At 41.7% G+C, this 22,053-nt stretch overlaps 1 protein-coding gene across 1 annotated transcript in view; it reads right to left on the reverse strand.

Annotated features, from left to right (window-relative positions):
- The window catches only part of LOC115354998 (protein phosphatase 1H-like), a 35,827-nt gene extending 13,774 nt beyond the window's left edge, over nt 1–22,053 (reverse strand). Inside the window, exons 1-6 of the mRNA XM_030045610.1 lie at nt 21,521–22,053; nt 12,246–12,435; nt 6,634–7,005; nt 3,466–3,578; nt 2,923–3,007; nt 2,240–2,358 (exon numbers count right to left, since the gene is read on the reverse strand). Of these exons, the coding sequence (XP_029901470.1) occupies nt 2,240–2,358; nt 2,923–3,007; nt 3,466–3,578; nt 6,634–7,005; nt 12,246–12,435; nt 21,521–21,756 (1,115 nt within the window). The 5' untranslated portion in view covers nt 21,757–22,053. The remainder of the gene's footprint in view (nt 1–2,239; nt 2,359–2,922; nt 3,008–3,465; nt 3,579–6,633; nt 7,006–12,245; nt 12,436–21,520) is intronic.

The raw sequence follows: 22,053 nt of genomic DNA on the forward strand, positions 1-22,053 counted from the left end.
CATGTCTCATTTTCTTGATACTAGTGTGCTGATCTGCTTTATTCACTGCCTTTTCACTTGTTTCCAGGACAAGATTCTAAGAGTGAATACCAGACGAAATGACTTGTTAAGATCAGGTGTTTTTGTAGCGTACTATTAGCCACTGAGAAGTTTCAGTGGAGTGGTGCCTTGCTCCGAGCTGTCCACGCTGAACAGTAAACACCGCAGCGAGAGACAGCCCTCACAACAGCCACAAGCAATGCTATTAAATTCATCTCTTGGCTTTCTTAAATTCCTCCTTCTTCAAAATAATTATCTACCTGCCTCAGCCTGTGACCCCGGCTAATCTTTAGGCTGGGGAGATTTGACGTTTGCACAATGCATGTTGGTTTGCATATCAGCTATTGTTTTAACACAAGAGACGGAGAGAGAGAGAGAGAGAGAGAGAGAGAGAGAGAGAGAGAGAGAGACAAAGCCAGTCTGGACATATGCACGAAGAAACTCCTTACATGTTGTTGCCTATGGCCCAGACTATAAAAAAATAAGTGGCAGATCAATACGCTGCTGACTTCAAACTACTTCCTGCTATGAATGCTGTATTTGTTCGCCGAGTGCATCTTCCTCGCCGAAGCCTATGTGCCATAGAAGGCTAAGCACAGCATATGAGCCAGCCAGCTGTGATATTTATAACAGCAGTGCATGCAGTGGCATATCTTGGCTGGCACATTTCTGCTCCTGAGGGGCAGTCATACAGCAGAATATGGATCACATGAAGGAGGTACAGTATGTGCCCACATATATGTATGTGTGTGTGTGTGAGTGTGAGTGAGTGTGAGTGAGTGAGTGAGTGAGAGGGAGAATAAGAAAGAGACGTGTGTGTGTGTGTGTGTGTGTGTGTGTGTGTGTGTAAAACCACCTCTCATTACTGGCTTCCACTGCAGCCAGAGTCAAACAGCACAGCGCTTTGCTAACCGACATAGCACTGCGTATACAGCACCATCACCACCACCATATCATTAAATCATATCGGATTTGGCTGCACCCTCATTAGCTCTTTCCTGGCCTCTCAGTATATAGACTAGTGCAAGCATGGGTGAAGGACAGAAAAAGAGAGAGGGAGAGGCAGAGACCATGCTGGAGCCAAATAATAACTAAAACCCACTCAGGATTTTGATTATGGTCTAATTTGGAGAGAAATGAAGAGACGCAGACTGAGAGAGATGGGGGTTTGAAATTTGAGGCTCTGTAAAAGACTGTGCCAGATAGTTTCAGCGCGGGAGCCATTTTTATTTCACATCATAATTTGAATCAAGGTGGAACGGACAGCGTGCTTCACGGCGGCTGTTCTCCGGGATTAGGCGCTTTGTCTTGCCTGATTCATGTCAGCGGAGGCTCTACACCACTAGGCGGCAAAACGATGTTGAACCAGGACTCGGCCATTTTTATGCACCTTGTCCAACAGAGTAATGCAAAAAAAAAAAAAAATCTGTTGCAATTCTATTGAATATTGCAATGTATTGTGACACAAACAGTACCATGACCATTTTATTGTGAATCATATTGTATCCCGAGGTCACTGCCATTAACGAGCCCCACTGTCCAATCAGCAAAAAGGGGGTGTCTACAAGAGAGAGGAGGGGAGAGTGGGTGCTCTTGTTGAAGGGTGCCCGGTATCCTCCTGGTGGTGGCAGGCTGAAACCGGTGAGGGTGGAGCATTTCGAAATGGTTGAGCACATAAATAGGCTGTGGTGGCAGCAAATCAACCCCGCCTTCAAACCTGACAGATGGAGTGAGAAGAGCAGCAGTGGCATCCTCTCTTCGTGACAGTGAGCTGTCACTGTCGTCACGCTGTGAATCAATCGCAGCTCAGGGGGGGAAATAAGATTAACTCCTGTGGTTTTATTTTCAGGAAATTGAATTGAATTGAATTTTGTTCTTCTGCTCCCAACTTGTGCTATTATTTACTAAATCACAAAAAAAACTGGAAAAGTTTCAAATGTGGACTGTGAATGTTGAATAGGTTTGATTCGTGATACAGTGAATTTCGGAGGGTTCGCCCTGTTTGTTTTCCACCTTGTGGTTTTTCTCGTGGTGCAGCCACTTATTGCCAAGGTTTCAGGGTATCCAGGTCGGAAGCATGTTACTGTTTACTCTACCATGAACTCGACCCATTCACTATTGTCATGACCAACCAGGGGCCTATAAACGAATACATAGAGAGAGAGAAAAAACGAGAAATTGAGAAAGAAAGGGAACTGACCATCCGTTCATGGTGAAGTCTCGGTACAGCATCCTCTTGCCCACTTCCTTCCTCTGAACTCTCCTTGGGAATTCCAGGTGAGTGAACTCATTTCCTAAGAGGTGAGGCTGCATGAAGCCCTGGAGGACGGAGGGACAGCACGACAAAGTGTGTGGCAGACTTTCAGCTTCTATTGACATTGTCTTTCTACAGTGTTGAAAGCCAGTGACCTCAAAAACTTCCATTGCAGCCAACTTTTCCCAGCCAAAGGGTTTGTTGACCATTTAGACCTAAGTCGAGTTCCCCTGCTCTCTCAGCTCCACGGGAAATTAACAGATTTTGACTTGCTGAGACATGACTGGTATTAGCCACGATCTATCTGGCTGTTCAAAACAAATTCACTTCTGGTGACTGGTTGTTGAAGATGCTAACAATCTGTACAAATGTCAACATTTCCCTGGGCCAATACAACCTCACAGGATTACCTTGCTTCATCTCACATATTAGAATGATGATTAAGTCGAAAAAATTTACCTCTTTCATAGCACATACCACAATATGTAGCAATGATATTTCTAGGTGTCAGTATAAAGCAGTGCTACATTTTTCAGGATACACATCAGGAAACTGATCTATCCTGGCTTTGCCATACCGAACAACATTTCTGTGTGAAAATCCCAGCTATGAAATGCTTGTTTTCTTACGAGGAACTGCAGCCGCTGTCGTTCTGATTCTGGCGTGAACTCTGTCGACATCGGGATGATCTCACCGTTACGAATAATGATAGCCCTGTGGGATGGGCACACACATACACAAACCAAAGGCTTAAAAAGTCACGTACACAAACAGTTGCATTCAAAAGACAAAAAAGTGTCGCTGTTTGATCATATTTTGCACCGTTTTAGGAAAATGGTCTTAGTGTTGTGCCCAATATTAAAATAAATGTGTGGATTTGGTTGATGCATTGACAACATATGGCTACTGGTATTTAGGGTGCCCGTGTTATATTTAAACTCACACTGCCTCCTCTGCGAGCCCTCTCATTTACACACTACACATATACATATGTATATATAGAGCCCTAATAATATGTGCTTATATTTAACATCATGTTTATGTTTGTCAGAGACAAAACGGGAGCGATTCCCACTATGCTGAAGTTGGCATATGTTGAGGATAACATGATGGCCTTTTGTGGGTACAATATAAGTGCACACACACGCTCTCACACGCTAACACACACATACCTGCTGTCGCCTGCATTTCCAACATATAGTTTTCCTAGCAGGTAGACCACTGTGAGAGCCGTGCAGCCTCCTGTGATGTTGTAGACCTGCTTCTCCCTCTCAATCTGAGCATCCTGGGAGAGAGAGGAGAAAGAGAGGAAGACAGCTTTGATGCTTTTTAATATAACACCCTGAGAGAAGATAAAGGAAAAAAAAAAAAAAAAAAAAAAAAAAAACTTAAAACGTCTTGAAAAAGTCACCATCTCTCACATCCACCCACACGTGCACACACACCAGTACAAACACCAAAAACAAATCTGAGTAGATCAAAAATCCCTAGTGCTGAAAGCCCACACAGGCACAAGGGAAATTCAAATACATATAGTCTGACCCTCTTCTCCTACTACATAAACTGCATTCCACAACTCCCAAACATTCATAAATATGACAACATGTTTTCTGAGAGAGAGAGAGAGAAATGCATGACAACACCCGGTGCAGCGGAGACAGAGGGAAAGTGTACACACACACATGAGAGAAATGCAAAGGCAGATTGAAGAGAAATGTGACACACCGCTCAGATGGGCATCAGGACAGACCGTGCCGTATTGATCGGTACAACCTGAATCCAACGTCGAGGCAGCTGCAGGTTCAACCGCATGTCAGTAAACAAGTGCTTGTCTGGCATGAATAATGCAGACGGAGCGTGCATGTGTGCGGTGAGACCGTTTGTATCTTGTCATAGATAGTTCGGGCTCAACAGGGTTCAAACGGGTCAAGGCATGGGATCGAGTTCTGTACACATGTGCCACTTACAAACACAGATGTCCTTCGAGGAGAGTGCATGTCCTTTCCATGTGAAATCCTGCCTAAATCTGCAAATACTGTTGACTGATATTTTCTGTTCCTCTGCTTGACATATTTAGTAGGACATATAATTTCCATTTGAAAAAAAAAAAAAAAAAAAAAAAAATCCACATTTTTTCAATTTCCTGACTTGATGTGACTATTGTTCAATTTGTTGTGCGCTGACAGGCCACATCACTCTGTAGTTGAAGATTATTCCAAACATCGACAAACGTTACAATATGGGAAATAATAATAGGATTTACAGCTGTGTAAAATATGTGGTCATGTCTGGTCAAAACGTGTATCAGAACCTCTTCCTTTTCCAAACATTTTTTTTTTTTTTTTTTGTCTCTCTTGTGACTCTTGGTTTGTTTGGTGTGTCAAAACAAATAAAATATCAAAGGAGAAAACAAAGAATGGGTTGCACTTGACAAGAAAAAATGAGCCTTTAAAATGAACATTTTAGTATTGTTTTCTTTAAATCAATTCAGTAGGGAAATGCAAAAAATGTTTCAGCAGGTGCCTTCTTCATTTTTTCTAGACTTTCCAGAATCTGTGCCGACATGCAGAGGTCTTTGAAGCCCAGCTTAGTCCTGTAGGCTTTAGCTGGTGAACTTCATCATATGGAGGCCAAAGCTTTAGAAAATGTGGAGAAAGTAGTGCGATAATCTCATCCGGAGAATGTTAAGTCAAGTGCAAGCCTGCTGCTTTCAGCTGGGAGGGTCAGGTGATGGTGGTGTGTGTATTTGTATTTGTGTGTGTCTGTGTGTGTTTGTGTGTGGGGTGGGTAAGTGGGGGTGGAGGGGGCTTTCTGAGTGATTTCTCATCTAGATGCAGGAGCTTTTTTGAAAACTGTGGCCTGCTTTCTACTGCCATCTAGTGGCAGTGTCACATATAGCTTTGGGCTTGTGAACACATCTCACCTCAAAGCAATAAAAGAAAAGACAGACAAATGAAAAAAAAAAAAAGTGACAAAGACAGTGACAAACACAAACAACTAGATCGGATGAGAAAATCTAAATAACGACAGTCACAGCCACATTTATATCTTTGGAGGAGGACATGGAGAGCAGCTCTGTGGACAGAAATTCAATGTTTTTTCCCAATATACATCTCCCAGTAGTTATTTCCTCACTGCACAAATATTACAAACAAATATTAGTTGGTCTAGGAATGTAAGCTGCTTCTGCTGTTGCACACACTTTAATTCACTCTGGATAAGAGCTCCAGCTAAATGGCTGAAATGTAATCATAAATTTTCTTTAAGGCATTGCTTTTGTATAAACCCAACCTCTTATCGTGTGTGTAGGTGCGGTTCATCAGCGAGTAGCTTGTGGCAGTTATTTAGAAAGCTTCTATCTGATGCCAGATATTATCTGTCTGACTAAAGTGCACTCTAGAAAGGGCCAAAAGGTCTTTATCTGAAGATCGCGCAAGCCAATCCAATTAAGATCAGCTGGAAAATGCTTTGATACACAGGCAGGACGGACACACTAAGAGCTTTGTGTGCGTGAGTGTGTATGTGTGTGTATCTATAAATGCGTGTATGCTTTCTTGTATTGTGAGTGGCTGAATGAGTGTGCGAGTATAATAGAGAAAGAGAGCAGTAGATGGTCACAGATGGAGCGTCAGTCATATTAAAAATGCAGTGAAACAAAACAAAACCAAAAAAGCCTTGTGTGTGCACATGTACAAGTTTGCATGTTTGCTCTGCCACCTACTCCATTGTGCTTACTGTAAAAGTAGGCCTAAATGTTATTGTCAGCTAACACACACACACTAACACTGAGGACCTGTTACACCACTTTCAAATTTGTTATTGGAAAGTTGTATTCATTGTTTCGGTGTTATTTTTGTGGAAATGTCATTATTACTGTTATTGTTGTTGTTACTACTACAGTGCCTGCCTCATCTGAAGATATTGTCACAAGCTGAATGTGAAACAAGTAAAACTGTCTCACCTAAATGTGGTGGTTCTTTTCTTATCTCTTCTCTTATCTGTCCTTTTTTCTTATCTTTAAAGATTTTAAGACATCATTTTAGCCTAAATAACCTGATAAAATGGACATGGTTGTGGTGTGAGAAATGGGATAAAGAAGATTATAGCAGAGGTGGTACTGATGCAGGAGGTGGATGCAAGTGTAGTGCAGTGAGTTTGTGAGGTGTTTTCCTATTCGCCTCCTGCACACAGACACTATAAACATGGATCTTCTTTCCATTCAATTCAGTTCAGTGCAATTCAATTCAATTCAATTCAGTTCAATTCAATTCTCCACCTCCCTCTTCCTCTCCTTTCCCTCCACCTCTCTTTGATTCCGCCTCTCGCTCTGTTTCTCTCACCATCTCTTTGAAGGCGTTTTCTATGGCTCCGATCACCAGGCTTTCATGTTGGATCTTCTTCTCCGTGAAGAAGCGTGGCGGAGGCGGGGTGCTGCAGGGAGAGCCGGGCGCTCCCGCAGCCCCTCGCAGCGAGGCGGCCCGGGTCAGGGCGCGGTGGGGGCCTGGGGTGTTTCCTTGGAGGTAGGGGTGGTTGTCGGGCTCCTCCCCCAGCACGGTCGGGGGCAGAGAGGCCAGGTTGCGCAGGACCTCGATGACGGCCTGGAGCTGGCACACGATGTGATGCTGCAGGAGGCGGGAGGCGACCACGGCTGCACCTGAACCAGCGTGACCATCAAACAAGGCCCAGTAGTGGAAGATCAGCCCCTCACTGTCCTGCGGGACAAAACACACACACATATATTAGAGATGCATCTGAATCCAAACCCATATCCAGCCAGCAACGAATAATGGCTCTCTGAAGAATAAATTACCCTTCTGAGCATTTTTCTAAAAGTTCGGCTTTAGACAAATCATATAATATCTTCACAATCTGGGATTACTTGTGAAGGATGACATTTCTTTGACGATCTTCAACATCCAGCCTTTTTGTTACAAGCAGTGCTAACCACTATTTCATATAACAGATTGCACTGTGAATGGATGCACACCAAGAAAATAGACAATAACAATCACAGTACCGGAAACAATATACAAACAAACTTAACTAAATAGGGAGCATGAGCCAAACAACAAAGAACTGGGCTCAATGAATGTTCGTTGCCCAAAAGCATTCTGGGAAACTCCACTGACTGGACGTTGGTCACCAAGAGACAGAAGTCTGCCACATTTATTCACAGCTATATTTCTTTTGATTTGCAGAATGCATAGTTGTTATAGTGGGTTTCCTAAACCTATATACCTATAGGCTATAGGAATTTCAGTCATTTTATATTTCTCTGTGCTATTTATTTTTAATCCAACGATTAAAAATAAATAAATAAATAAAATAAAAAAAATAACTTCTGGTTTGGGCCACGCCCACTTTTTCCCCGAATCTGAATCCTAATTATTTTGCCCCAAAACGAATACAAAATACAAATACAAAGACAAATAGTGATGCCTCTGCACACCAATAACAAATACATATTTAAAAAGGAATAAATTATTTCATTCCAACTTATTTGTATTGGGAATATATATCCATTTTGGTAAATAGAAGTCCCTCAATGTGACTGCTCACTATCTAAAGGTGCAGGTGTTTTCTAGGGGCGAGCGAGTGACTGAAACTACACTGACTTTAAAAATCCTACAAGGTACTGTAAAAGATTCGATGTACAAAATATTTAATTCATGTGCTGACTTAGTGACTAGAGTCAAGCTACCTCCTTATATTTTTGTTTATATTTTTGTTTATGCATGCAGTGTACGAGCGTACTGTATTTCTAATGCAGGGCTCATTAAGACTCTGCACAGCTTGGGGAATTCATCATTGCCCTAAACACTGTGCATGGCAAAAAGCAGGGACGCACCAATGCCAGTGCTATGTTGGCACTGGGGCTGATGCTTGGCTAAAATACTGATATCAGCGATTTTAATCAGACTAATTTCCTGTACTAAATACCTAAATGACATGAAAAGTAAGAGCAAACTGTTGATTTTCTTCATTTTTTGACTCACAGAGGCCTGAATTTCTCAAACGATGGAAAAAAGAAGGATTTTGCATCCAGTGACCCCAAAACTAGGGATCCAAGCTGACAATGAGTGAAAAAATGGTTGAGATGATTGCTGAATTATGCAATATAAAACTAAACAACCACCAAATGAATACACAGATCCCAGCTTGTGAAGAAGTCCTCGTCAACAAGCTTTAAAGCAACGAAGCAATGATTTTACATCTAGCACCAAGCCCTGGTTGGCTTAATGAAACATAATTACACCGCACAATCAAACACAAGAATTCGTGAACTGATTGGTTTTTCAGCTCCTACTGTGTTTTAACAGCAAACATAAGATGTCCTTATGAGCTGCAGTCAATAGCCCACCCACTATCTGGGTGTGTGTCACTGCTGAGGCTGTCAGAGCTCAGCTTGTTTCCTTGGAGAGGATCAATGAGAGGATCACCATATACATCTTTACTTTGTAACAAAGTCTACTTCACCAGAGGGGTTTCCAAGGAACTGTGGCTATTAATACCACACACACACACACACACACACACAAGCATAATGCAAACCCATGTACAAGCATAAACACCCACAGCAAGTGTTTGTGCCACGTCCACACACAAGCTCGATACAAGCTTGAAAATTTAAGATCACAACTTCATACATTTCTGTCCAAACCCAAACCTGAGGATACAGGATATTTTTCTAGTGAGGTCATGCATATTGAAGCATTAAAATTAGATTTTTTTTTTGGTTATTTTGTTTATTTTTCTTAACTGATCATTCACCTGCCAAAGTGACAGATAGAGCAGTAAAAATGATGGGTGATTAGCAATGATTTTCCACCTTCACTGTTCATCATAGCAACCTGCAAATCCCTATCAGCACTGCTCTCCAGTGAAGTTTCAGTAGCAGGCTGTGGCTATAACCGGCAAGAATGTGTGAAATCAAATCAAATTCGCAGCAGGATGTGAGCGGCGCCCTCAAATGTCACCACCTTGGGCAAAAAAATGATGTAGACTAAGAAAAGATATCGCATCAAAACTGATATGTGTCATTATCAGATCGATCTGGTTTATGTTTTCATGTTATGTTTACTTTGACAAAGCCAGGCTAACGATTCCCATAGACTTCAAGTCTTTATGCTAAGCTAACACAAAATGCTACCCATAGAACCCGAACCACTGGACGTACAGAGGTGAAAATGGCATCGAACATCTTGTCTCAGTCTGGGTAAGTGCACAAAAGGGGTATTTTGCCCAAAACGGAGTAATCCTTTAAGGGAAATGTAAGGGAAAACCAGGGATTAAGGAGTTATGTAAGTGCAACCTATACTCTAATTTAAAGTATAAATGCAACTACCCCTCGTGGTCTAACTGTGACTTCAGAGTTAGGAGACGTCCTCCTCACCAAATAACGTTTTGAAAATAATTTGCTCTTTGACTAAACAAACTGTAAAACTAACTGATGTTTTTTGGTGAGGCTTGTCGTCTCACATGAGTCATCTGATGAACAGCGGGATATGAGAGGAGACACCCAGGAGGACACATCGTGACTCACTGTCCGATAGTGTGTGGGAGCTGCAGAGGTCAAAACCACCCCCAGCTTTCTCAGAGAAAACGCACAGGGGCTGGTTCTCATACCTCTGTTGTGTCTGTGGCATCCTGCAGTCTGTTTTGTATTACAGTAGTTTGCATTTTTTTTTTTTTTTTTTTTTTTTGCCAAACACAAGGCCTGTTTTCTCTGCTGTAATTTCAGCTGAGGCTTGCTAACAGCAAAATTCATAAAACCTATTACTGCTGACAGGCTGGAGAAGCTGTCAGGAAAGCCTAGCATCAAGACTCAGTGTGCGTATGTGCCTGAGCGTATGTGTGTGGTTTTTCTATTTATTTATCTATCTGGGGGGGAGCTGACTGAGTATGCATGTTTATTTCTGCAAAGCCTTGCCTCACATTAAAACATTTCACAGCTCAGCCACGCAGACACACACACACACACACACACACACACACACATACAAACTCACATACAGACACATTCTTTAGGTGTGATCACACGTACCATTTGATTTCTTCGATCCAAACCACAGCGGAAAAGTTTTGGTTTGCTGCACTTTTGTGTTTGGTTGGTTTAGATTCACGCTGCACAAGTACGAGTGAACCACGGCGTGTAAACAAAATTCACACGGACTCACAAATAATGCTGAATCTGATTACGAGCCCTCTCACTTTAGTTACGCATACCTGCACTTTTTGCTGTAATTTGCCTTCTTCAATGGATGTTGTTGCATGATAATGTTATTATTACTGACATCACACACCAGTCTCTATGATCATAAAATTCGGTTTCCTCCTGTGTGTGCAGGGTGCCAGGGCCTCTTTGCCCAGCTGCTACACACACACCAGTCTCAAAGCGCTGACCATCTATCGACTGTAAAATCGATCTATCAATCGCTCTCACTTGCATATTACATTATGTTGTATGTATGAGACTAATGTGCTCTCTGTGATTAAAAGAAAAGAAAAGCTTAAAATTCTTTGGTTTGCCCAAAACTGGCATTTGTTTGTAACCGTGGCAACAGCGTTTGTCAACAGTACTGGACACTTTGAAGTTATGGAGATGTGTAAAAAGGTCCAAAACTCCCAACTCTCACATCTTGCTGTCACCGTGTGGAGAATCCATTAACTTATAACCCACGAGAGCCTCCTTCCTTTAAACTTGTCAGTATAATATCTCTGTGTGCGGTATTTCTGGCATCAGTTCCATGAGAGCCATTCCTATAAGCCAGTCAAAGGGCGTATAGTAATTAGGCTCATTCCGGAAACACAGTCATCCATAGCAATAAAGTCAATACTGTCCCTCCTCTTAGTTTAAAAGTTCTCCCAATTCTTTAATAAAAGGTGGTCCACTTAGCAGGGAACTTTTAGTGATGCTTAGGATGACTCTTACTGACAAAATGCTTTGTGCATACAGCCCCAAAACCATTATTTTGTTTACTCAACCCAACCTAAATCCAAAATCAAAGCAGAAGTAAGCAATTATTCCGTCAAATGCTTTGTTTGTCACTTGCAGAGTTACTTCCTCGTATAACTATAACAAGTCGGTTGCAATGAAGGAAAAACAGCTCCGCGGTGTTTGAGTGAATAACCAATAACTTCTAACTTTTTGAATGCAGTTTCACTCTGTATTGAGCACTTTGAGATGCATAAAGAACATCCTACAGCTGCTCATCTTCTCTCTAATTCCCCTTTGTTCACATACAGTATATAAAAAGCACATAGCTGTTCATTTCTAATATTAATCAAATAATAATACTAAACTATGTTTCAGATCTGTGGGAAACACTGACTCCACAGCAAAATCAACATCATCGCCGTTCTCTTGACAGAGGAACAAGACACATTTCTAGGTGGTGTCAATGCAGTTATTGGGTGTGCACCTGAGCTCCAATGGCAATGCTCTCACCTGCCAAAACGAATCAGACTAAAAGGGATAAACACTCCTAAAACGCTCCAAACATGCGTGGTGTGATCACACTCTCCTATTGGCTAGTGAATAGCTTCACTAACTCAGTCACACACCTGCCTCTAGGTGAGCACGGCCCAGTGTATGTGCGTGTGTGTGTATACCCAGTGTATGGCCAAATCATTTTTTCAATAAATGCATAGTGAAGTGAGGAGTGTGTGTTTATGACAGGGGTTTTAGCACCTCTTTTGCAATAAAATTTAAAAACTTTTTCATGACTTTTACATAATTATACACCACATTTCTGCAGTGTAATGAGCAAAAAAATTTTCCCTCTTAATTAATAACTTTTAGGGATATTTAATCATTTTCCAAAACATTTCCAGGTCTGGAAAACATATTTTCATTTCCATGATTTTCCAGGGTTTTCCTAAGCACAGAAACCCTGTTGTGTGTGTGTGTGTGTGTGTGTGTGTGTGTGTGTGTGTGTGTGTGTTTTCATACCTCCCCTGGCGTACTGTGCTCCATTCGAAGCCCCAGGCCCTCTCCGTTGGGAAGTGAGCTGCGTCTCTTGTTGGTGGACGTCTTGCTGGGCGTGGAGGGGGGGCAGTAGCTGATAGGCCTCTTCCTCGCCACCACCACCTCACAGCATGCCTGGTCCTCGTTCAGCGCGCTCTTGCCAGCGTTGATCACTCTGGAGAAAGAAGAGAAAGGTTAACCAAGGGTTAGGTGGGCACGCATATATGTTGCGTAATATGTTTTAGCCATGGCTGGGAGTTTGACAATGATAACAAAAGTGTGTGTGTGTGTGTGTCAAAAAGCTGAAATCTAATCAAATTTTGGTAAACACTACATCATTTCTGCAGGTATTGCACTGCTTTGCTGTCTGTAACGGTTAGTGGGATGCATGTCTTGGGTGTCATCTCTCTCTGTGGCCTGCCTGCTCAAATAAAGGATGAATAAGCTGAATAAGCCTACTCGCACACCTTTAGGCATCATTACGCAGTCATGCACATGCGGAAACACACACGCGTACGCACAAAGGCTAATAATTTACCTAGAAGCATTTGTCACAATGCATCAGGACGCTCCCAGAGGAGCAGGAGCATAAACGAGCTCCCGTTTGATCCTCATCATGAACATGAGGCGGACAAAGCCTGACGTTTCGCTGGTTGTACAGATTAAAAAAGATAATAATACTAAAAAACTCAGGCTGTGGCTCTGACTAAAGTGATCCTGCAGCGAGCCAGAATAACCATAAAAGACTTTGCCACTGTTTCATCCAACAAAAAGCATCTGATGTCGGCTCCCACTTAACCGCATGCTTCAGACCACAGCTGTCAGACGGGCCAATCTTTGAACGCTCAGGCACAGCAAGTGGTGGATCTGTTGCTTGCTGCACATTTTGAATCCACTCTATAGAGGGAAAAATGACTGCCCTCTTTACAAAATGATATTGACATGTTAAAAAAATGCATATGAATGACTGAATGAATCAATCAATATTTTATTTTCGTGTCTGGTCATTTACATGACCCATCTGTCATGGGATTATTCAGACACATTAACTAACAACAAAACTTTCCAGTAAGTTATTCCACCATCATCTAACAGCACAATCCATATATCATCCAAACATAAACATAAATACCATCCAAATGTAAATATAAAGATGAACATTAACATAAAACTCATAGAAATAATGACACAGGAGATATCCTGCAATGGAATAAGAGAGGGAGAGGGGGGAAAAAAACAACAAATATACAAACACACAAACACACGGCCCCAAGAGCACAAGACCCAATTCACAAATCCAAATGTATCTATCATGTTACTTTTTCCTCCTACTCCATCCTTTAGAAAGATATTCATAAAATGCAAACACATCATCAAAAAGGTACACAACTAAAGTTCCATTCTCTTTACAGAATGAAGTGAATTTCATTATTCACTACCTCATTTAGCTCACAATATTCACAAATATTTTCATCTTCAATCACACCTCTCTATCTTACAGTTTCAACATGTAGCCAAGTGGTAACCACATATTAACTGTGATCTCTGATAAATTACACTTAATACGTTTTTCATATAATCTTTCTTGAATAAACAATAAGTTCTCAATTTGGGGGTTTTGCCAGATTTCTTCTGTTCACTTTTTGTGTGCGCTGAACTTGGTATTTAAATTCCTCAAAGTTCACATCTGCTTTTTGGAAATCAAGTCCACATTCCTCTAGTAAATCAAATATTTCAGATACCCATTCACCACCAGCAGACAAATCCTCACCATGCTGGCCTCCTATCTTAATTCATAGTCCAACCCCATCTCTCCATTTGCTTCTAAAACAGGCCTGAAAAGAAGCGAATCACCCAATAAAGGACATGCTCATTTCTATAAAACCTTTTCTAACCCCATATTCCTGAAACACAATCTAAAACAGAACACACATGTTTTTGCTACAGTTTGGAAAATGTAGAATATATCAGCATTTTAGTTTTACAAGTCTGCTAGAACTGATGCATCATGTAGGAAGGAAGGACATACTTTCATCTGAAAAGAAACCAAGATACTGATATTTATCTGTATGCTCAATTTGTTTCTCACCAACACAAAACTGAAGACTACCCTTTCCTCCACCAGGGTTTCAAAAATGCATTACGCGTATGTCTATTTATTTATTTATTTTCAATTGATACTAAGTCGCCACTTTTTACTCCATTCAGCAACACAAGTCAGCATCTTCCTTATTTTCTCCAGCAAAATGATATCATCAGCATAATGAGAATGTTTAAAGGCACATGGCCACATACCCCCTTTCCCCAGCTGCTTTGCCTCTATTGCCAGAACATTAATAAAGACAGCAGATAATGTGTGCTGACACTGACACAATCGCCGTCATCAACAGTGAAAACCCATCTAACTACAGAGGCAAAATGAGAACTCAGACAAGGCCTGCAAGCTGCACTGTTTTACGAAATCAGGACCTAGGCAATTTGTCTTCCTGATATCACTTCAATATAGTCTCTAAAGCTGTTTTAGTAGGAATTTTTACCTCACCATATGACCACCTTGTGCATGCCACCATCTGTCTGCTGGATGTAATCTAAGACTGAATTTATTACTTCTGTGGTTCCTGGAAACTAAAGACATTTCTTTGCACAATGGTGGGATTTAATCCAGTCTCTAAAATACTGAACAGTAAATGACCACATTTTTTTTTAATACCATTTTGGGATGAGACTCAACAAATAAATGCCCAATTTGCAGCAAATCCTCTTTTATTGTTCATCAGAAAGGTCACAAAAACCGCCTTGAAACCACAACAGGCGCAGTAAAAACACAAGGAGGAAACAGCTAATGTAATTGGGGCACCAGCCAACACTGGAAAAAAAAAAAAAAAAGGTCTGAGTGAGAGTTAGAAGACAGTGCTGGTGACATTGACAGACATCTCCAGAGGGCGTTTTGTGTCTGTATGTGTGTGTGTGTGTGTGTGTGTGTGTGTGTGTAGAGATCGACAAGTTTATTTATAGGCACAGACTGTGGGTTGTTTTCTGCTAGGCAGCATCATTATCTGATTCTCAGTCTCCAATACTTGTTAGCCAGTGAGAAAGAGAAAGGGTGAGAACAAATCAGAGTCTCAGAGCCAGACAGAGAGAGAGAGAGAGAGAGAAATAATGGCAAAGATGGGGTCAGGGGCAATGTGGGAGAAAGAAGGAGCAAAGGATGGATTGGGAGTCAGAGCAAGCATCTTCTTAAACCTGTCTATCTGGTTTATTATCTGAGTTTCAGCAACAAATAAAAAAGAGAAGAGGTGGGTGAAAAGCAGAAGAAAGGGGTGCTTAAAGAGAGTACCGCAGTAGACTTTATTTATTTTTTTTTTTATTTTTTTTTTTTTGGCGAAGGTTAAATGAGATAATGACAAATCAATAACGACCTTTGTATTTCCAAGACAGGAGAGCCTTGGTCATTTTACTTTGAAAATCCCATTACAAAAGAGCACTTTCAAATCACTACAGCCAAATCTTGTTTCCTACCTCTCCTCTCTCCTCCATGCTTTTAAAAAATGAAGGACAGCTACAGGTTGATGGATGTGCCAACAACAGAGTGACAAATGTCAGTTGTCCGAGCCGCGTGTCCGCTCTGAAAACTCAATAATGAAAGCCTGAGCGGAGCCTAGAGGTGTTATCTGTTCAGTGGAGGCTGTGTCCTCTGCTTTATGTTCTCCACTCTGTCTGGGCTAAAGGTAACTCCGCTCTATGCTTTTGCAGCTTGTTGTTCAGCAAGTATCAGATGAAACAGATCCAAAGGCACAGAATGGAGACACTTTAACGATTGGAAACTTGATAGACCTTTGCAACACTCCACCGACAGCAACGCAAAAGGAATACAACTTTAGGCTGGTGTATGGAAACTTTGGAGACACTAGAATAGCCTCCATCCAATTCTACTTTACACCAATCTTGTAGCTGCACTATAGCGGTTATAGCCCCTTGTATTGACATTACGCACTTTATTTTCATGTTGTGAAATCTACATTTAAGAACAATTAACATTAAATTGACAAATTTTTTTATGCCTACTCTTACAGTGATGGCCTACTGGCAGATGCAGACACAAACTGCAATGCTTTTCAAAATGTTCACAATTACTGGAGCATTGAGCATTTAGGCATAACATTTTGGCCTATCATATTGGCAGAAATTTTCAGGCCGGAGCTGGTTACCTTGCATATTCATGTCGTAACATGGGAACTGCCTCAAAATAGTTATAGCTATCTCCTCTTTACAACACTGTATTATTCAACATGTACAGTATGTACACTACTTTGCAGGAAATGTTTCAGGTAACACATTCACTGGTATTCACTGTACTGCAGCTATTGGGGTGCTCTTTACTGTGTCTATTGGTGGTTCATGACTTTGCCTTAGACCTGCTGCTCTTACCACTGTGCCCATAATTACAGAGCAGAATGCCCTCCCGAGCATTACAGCAATAAAACACTCTGACGCATCAGCCACTTTTGAGATTGTTGATACACAAATGTCCAGGAAGCCTTTGTCGGATTCATATAATCTGCTGGAAAACAAATGCAGTGCTGTGATGACCTCCGTGTGTGTATGTCTGTGTGTATGTTTGGTCATGTGCTGCCGATTCTACACTGGGTTTTAGTGCAGATAAGTGTGAATGGTGAAGGTGAGGGCATTTTAGGGATAGTGTCCTCATACTAAAGTACGCTGTCTTTTGCACAAGCCATGTTTAAAAATATTCAACCTTTATAACTGAAGTGGATTTTACAATGGGTGAAATCGATCGTGGATCCTAGCTTTTGCCTTGATTCACCTGGTTAGTCCACTTAATGGAAGATGTAAGTGGTCCAAATTTTTGGTACCCAGTGAACACTATATGTATATAGATAGATAGAAGATAGATAGATAGAATGTCTTTATTGTCACTATACACATGTACAATGAGATTAAGAGCAGCTCCTTCAGTGCAAACATAGAATAAAGAACAAAATAAAAAAAGATAGATTTAGTAAAATAAGTTATATATACAGTATGAATTTTTAAAAATATTGCACAGCATGGTCAGTGGCGATATTGCAAATTGTGTTTCACAGTACGTGGTTGTGAGGTAGTCTGGGGGTTGGGGGGGTTGCACTGTGATGTCAGAGCGTGTGTGAGTTCAGAGTGGTGATGGCTTTTGGGAAGAAACTGTTCTTGAGTCTGTTTGTTTTGGTTCCGATGCACCTGTAGCACCTCCCTGAGGCAGTAGGTCAAACAGGTTGGAACCAGGGTGGGAGTTGCGGGTGGTATAAGACTACATAGGCTATCATCTGGGATTTTGGATGTGCTAATATCGTAATATGGTAAATTGGTATCTTTTCCTGGTTTTAAAAGCTGCATTACAGTAAAGGTGTGCAGTTTTCAGGACTTAATAGACTATTCTAGTTCTGTTCTGTGCCTCTACCTGTTTGGACATCATATTCACATTAATAATGGTTGTTTTATCAAAAATCTCATTGTGTAAACATTTTGTGAAAGCACCAATAGCCATTCAAACAATACCATCAGACTATCAATATTGAGGTATTCATTCAAATGTATCAAATTTGATTTTGTCAATATTGCCCAGCGCTAACTGTACTCCTGTATCTCTCAAATCTTGTTTTTCCTTAATCCACCATTTGGTGGAAAAGAGTGATTGCAATTTCATTTTCCTGCCAGTCAAATTTTCATTGCATTCGGAACAATTAGCTTTCCTCCCATTAGGAATAAAACCTAATTTTCCACTCCATTGTCAGACATCTAATGCCGTCTTTGTTTCTCCACACTCCACAACAGCTTCTGGGGCAGACGCTGGCCCCATGGATGTAATTATTATTTGGTGAAACACAATGACTCATGGCTTTGTCACTGGTTAACTGTGAACTTGAAAGGAACAATAACACAGTGATATTCAGCTAGGAGTTAAATGCTGAAACAATCTTTCATAAAGACCAATTTGGTACTTAATTGTGTTTCAGAGGGTTTTGAGGCAGGAGTGCACTACTGCCCAATACCGCCGAATAAAAGATAAGTAGGCATGTGGGCACAAAGCGACTTAGTTTGTTTTAATGTCATGTGTAAATTGATGGGGTTTTGGAATACATGCCTTCTTCAATTTGTAGTCCCACAATAAGGGGGATGAAAGGCGCACAAATCACTGGAGAAATCACCATTTTCCAGCAGAACAATACATTTCATCCTCAAGGCCCTCATCAGCATACAAAGATATGAACAATATTGGCTCAAGCACTGTGGGTGCCATTTTGAGCATTTCTATAGAAAATGGGGAGCGACAATCATCATTCTTATCATCACTTCCGAACATGGGTTAATCAGTTCCTCCCATTTTAACCCTGTATTTTCACATATCCTAATGTCTAACCGGCTGTTTTTGCCATGGGCAGGGAGGCAGGCATGAGGCTGGGTGTGAGGTTGAAGAGGTGAAGGCTAGCTGTAATGACAGTGCAGCAGGCTTTAACTACAGACAAATGCTGATATGACCTGAACTCATTAACCAGCACAAGTCCCAAAGGGACATTTATGCCTACTCTGAATATCTGTGTGTGTGAGATAGAGCAAGAGAGCGAGTGAGAGGGAGAGTTCAGACACCACAGACCCAGAAACCCCTGCAGAGAGTAAGGGTAGTAAAACAGTACGGGTATATCGTTCCCTCTCTCTCATTATTTTTTATAATGAGAGAGAGAGGAGAGAGAGAGACCCAAGTGAGAGAGTTCTGCAAGAGTACAACCTTGAAGGAATCAGCCAATTCTTCCCCAAAAATAAAACCAAACTGGGACAAACATTTTCATTTTCCTTGCATGGAACAATTTGAAAAAAGAAGAAATATCATCTTCAAAAAATAAGACAGCCTAGTATGTAATCTGTTCATCACAAACAACAAATTCAAACAAAACTCTTTTGAAAGTCAAAAAGAGGACACCTATACAGGCATTGCCAAATCACTGAAATGTCTGGTCACTGTTTTGAGGGTACGAGGTGAGTATGAGTAAAGAAAGACAAAAGACACTCTGACACAGCGACACATTATCTGCACAAGGACGGAGTGAGATTGATATCCAGGAATTGACTGAGTGGTTGTAACATATTGACCATGGGCCGAGAGCAGACGGAGTGGAAACAAATCCCTATCGATCTAGAGATACTATAGAAGTGGGACAACAGTAGGCGACACCCTGAAGCTGGGTTTGTTCGAATACAGAGACACTCCACTTCAGCATAACATCTGAAAACAACTGGCACTTGAGCTGTTTGCATGTGCTTCCATATCTCCTCATTAATATGAAAATGTGTGGAACACGATGTTCCAAAATATATGTGGGACATGTATGTAAATCTCTATCATGCACTTTTTTAATTATTGTGTTCAAAGGAAAGTGCTGAGCCACACACACAAATGGAGAGGCAGACACAATAATTACAAACATGGCGATGGCAGTGACCTGTTTATTTTATTCTACAATGACAGCTACATTTGAAAATATAAAGATGCATGCTCTTATGATATACACATTGTTTTACATGTTTACAGAATGACATAGTAGTCTCTGTATTGCATGTCTTGCACGGTCCCTTTGCATTACACGTGAGATCCTTTAGTCTCTGTGTCATGTGCACCTGATAAATTTATATATTACTGCTCTAGTTGTCAATGTGTGCCTGTAGCCTGACATTTACTGTGCTTAAGGAATAAGGTGACATGATTAGTGTCTAATTTAAGATATTGTTGATGATGTAACTGTCTGTCTTTGAAAACGTGAACACACAAGCATGAGTTTCCTTCAGGATACAAATGTAGCATTTGGAACGAAATGCCATATGGATGATATTTTAGGCAAGATGTATTTTAGTCATAGAACCCTGGCACTGTGCCTGGTATCTACTGATTAAAGCTTTTGTTTTGCAAACCGTTGCCACCCTCCATTAGCAGCGTCTTGAAGATAATTGTATGTGCAAGCAAGGACTATGTCAGCATGTTGTTAAAAAGGATGCAACTAACACCAGTTTTAAGGGTTCCATACAATGCCGGAGCACAGAGACTTAGGTCCAGTTAGTGTTTGCATTTGTGCAATTACAGTAGGTTGCTATGCACCAAGCTAGTCAGCTATTAATTAACCACATACAGACCTCCACCTAGCACAAGAGCATTTGTCATATCCAGCACACTTAACAAGAGAAAATGAGATGTCTCAAGGACACAACAGAGGTGTTGAAAATGACCTCATTTTTAAGTGTGAGCAAGACTCACAAATCTGTCAGGATGCTGCACTCATAAATGAATTATGACTTGTGGTGTCAGAGTAGATTAGGTCCATGATATACCACGTACCCGGGGTTTGTCTAAGCTCTCATATCAACTCCGGTGAAAGAAACATAAGCCAGCCTGCCTGTGCAGAGGTGAAACTGCTGTTTATAGTATGACGTAACCACTAGAGCACAGATGGTACGCGGCTATGCCCTGTTGATACTGACTTGACAATAAACACACTGGCAGCAATGAATGGCAGAAATACTAACAATGAATATGTTTAATAGCAGCAAGCCTGCGGAGACGGAGAGCCTAACATTTCCTTTAGATCTAGGTCTGATTAGGCAACAATCTCAGTTAGCATCTTTCTAAACATTGAAGTGGGGCATCGCTAAGCTCCAGTCTATAGGCTATTGACATGCAACCATGCATGGAGAGACAGTAAGCCATAAATAGAGCAGAGTTATAATTCCAGATGCTGATGGTAAAAGCGACAGCAGCCTCTTGCATGCAAGAAAACAGCCTGGGCTCTTTACTGTGTATGTCTGGATGACAGATGCTATGCCACTTATAAATCACATGCAATTTAGATTTGGAACCAAGCTTGAAGGTTGAATTCATGAGGGGACATGGATGCTGCACTTGTCAAAAAGAGGTTAGAGTTGCATGCATGTCAAAACACCGACGCTGCATAGGTCAGAACAGGTGATGCTGTGTGTGTGTCAGTGCTTTTTCCCCCCAATTATGTGTAGGTTTTCATTTATGGCAAACATCACCAAATCATGTCATTAATTAGCATACCCTCTACCGGAGAGTGCGGAGATGGGGGCAAATTAACAAAATGAGATGGTGGAAAGCATGCACACACTTGGGCCTCCATGACACATAACTGAGCACCACTGAGTGACACAGGAGGGGTGACATATGAATTGAAATTGGAGCCTCTTCCAAGGCCACTTACTCTGCGTATCCAGTGGCCCACGGTAATCTCCTGGTTTCCTTCAGGATGAGGATGGGCCGGGCAATGTGGTCCGCCGAGCACTCGATCTCATCCGGGGACAGCCCAAGGAACTCGGGTCTCATGTATGGGAATTTCAGCGGCAGCTCCGACCCGGGGTTGTCCCCCCCGCTGGAGCTACCACCGGCCATGATTCCTCCCATGAAGCCGGCCACCGCGGACTTGACCCGGGTGAGCATGTTGGCGGCGCGCCGCGGCGGAGTGTCCGTTGGGCGGTGCGCGGCGCCGCGGCTCCCTTTCCCCGGATTGCCCCCCAGCTCGGCGGCGAGTTTCGACGACAGGCTCGATGGAGAAGAGGAGGATGGGCAGGAGGAGGAGGAGACCCTGGGAAAATCCCCTCCAGCGGATTACTCAAGGTCTCATTCAGGGATAGAGACGACAGCAGCAGCAGCAGCCGGAGAGATGATGATACCAGCAAAGGGGCTTTAGGTAAAGAGCTGCACACCCCCCATTGAGAGTCATTGATAACGGCTCTG

Source organism: Myripristis murdjan, chromosome 23 (assembly GCF_902150065.1).
Source record: "Myripristis murdjan chromosome 23, fMyrMur1.1, whole genome shotgun sequence".
NCBI lineage: Eukaryota > Metazoa > Chordata > Actinopteri > Holocentriformes > Holocentridae > Myripristis > Myripristis murdjan.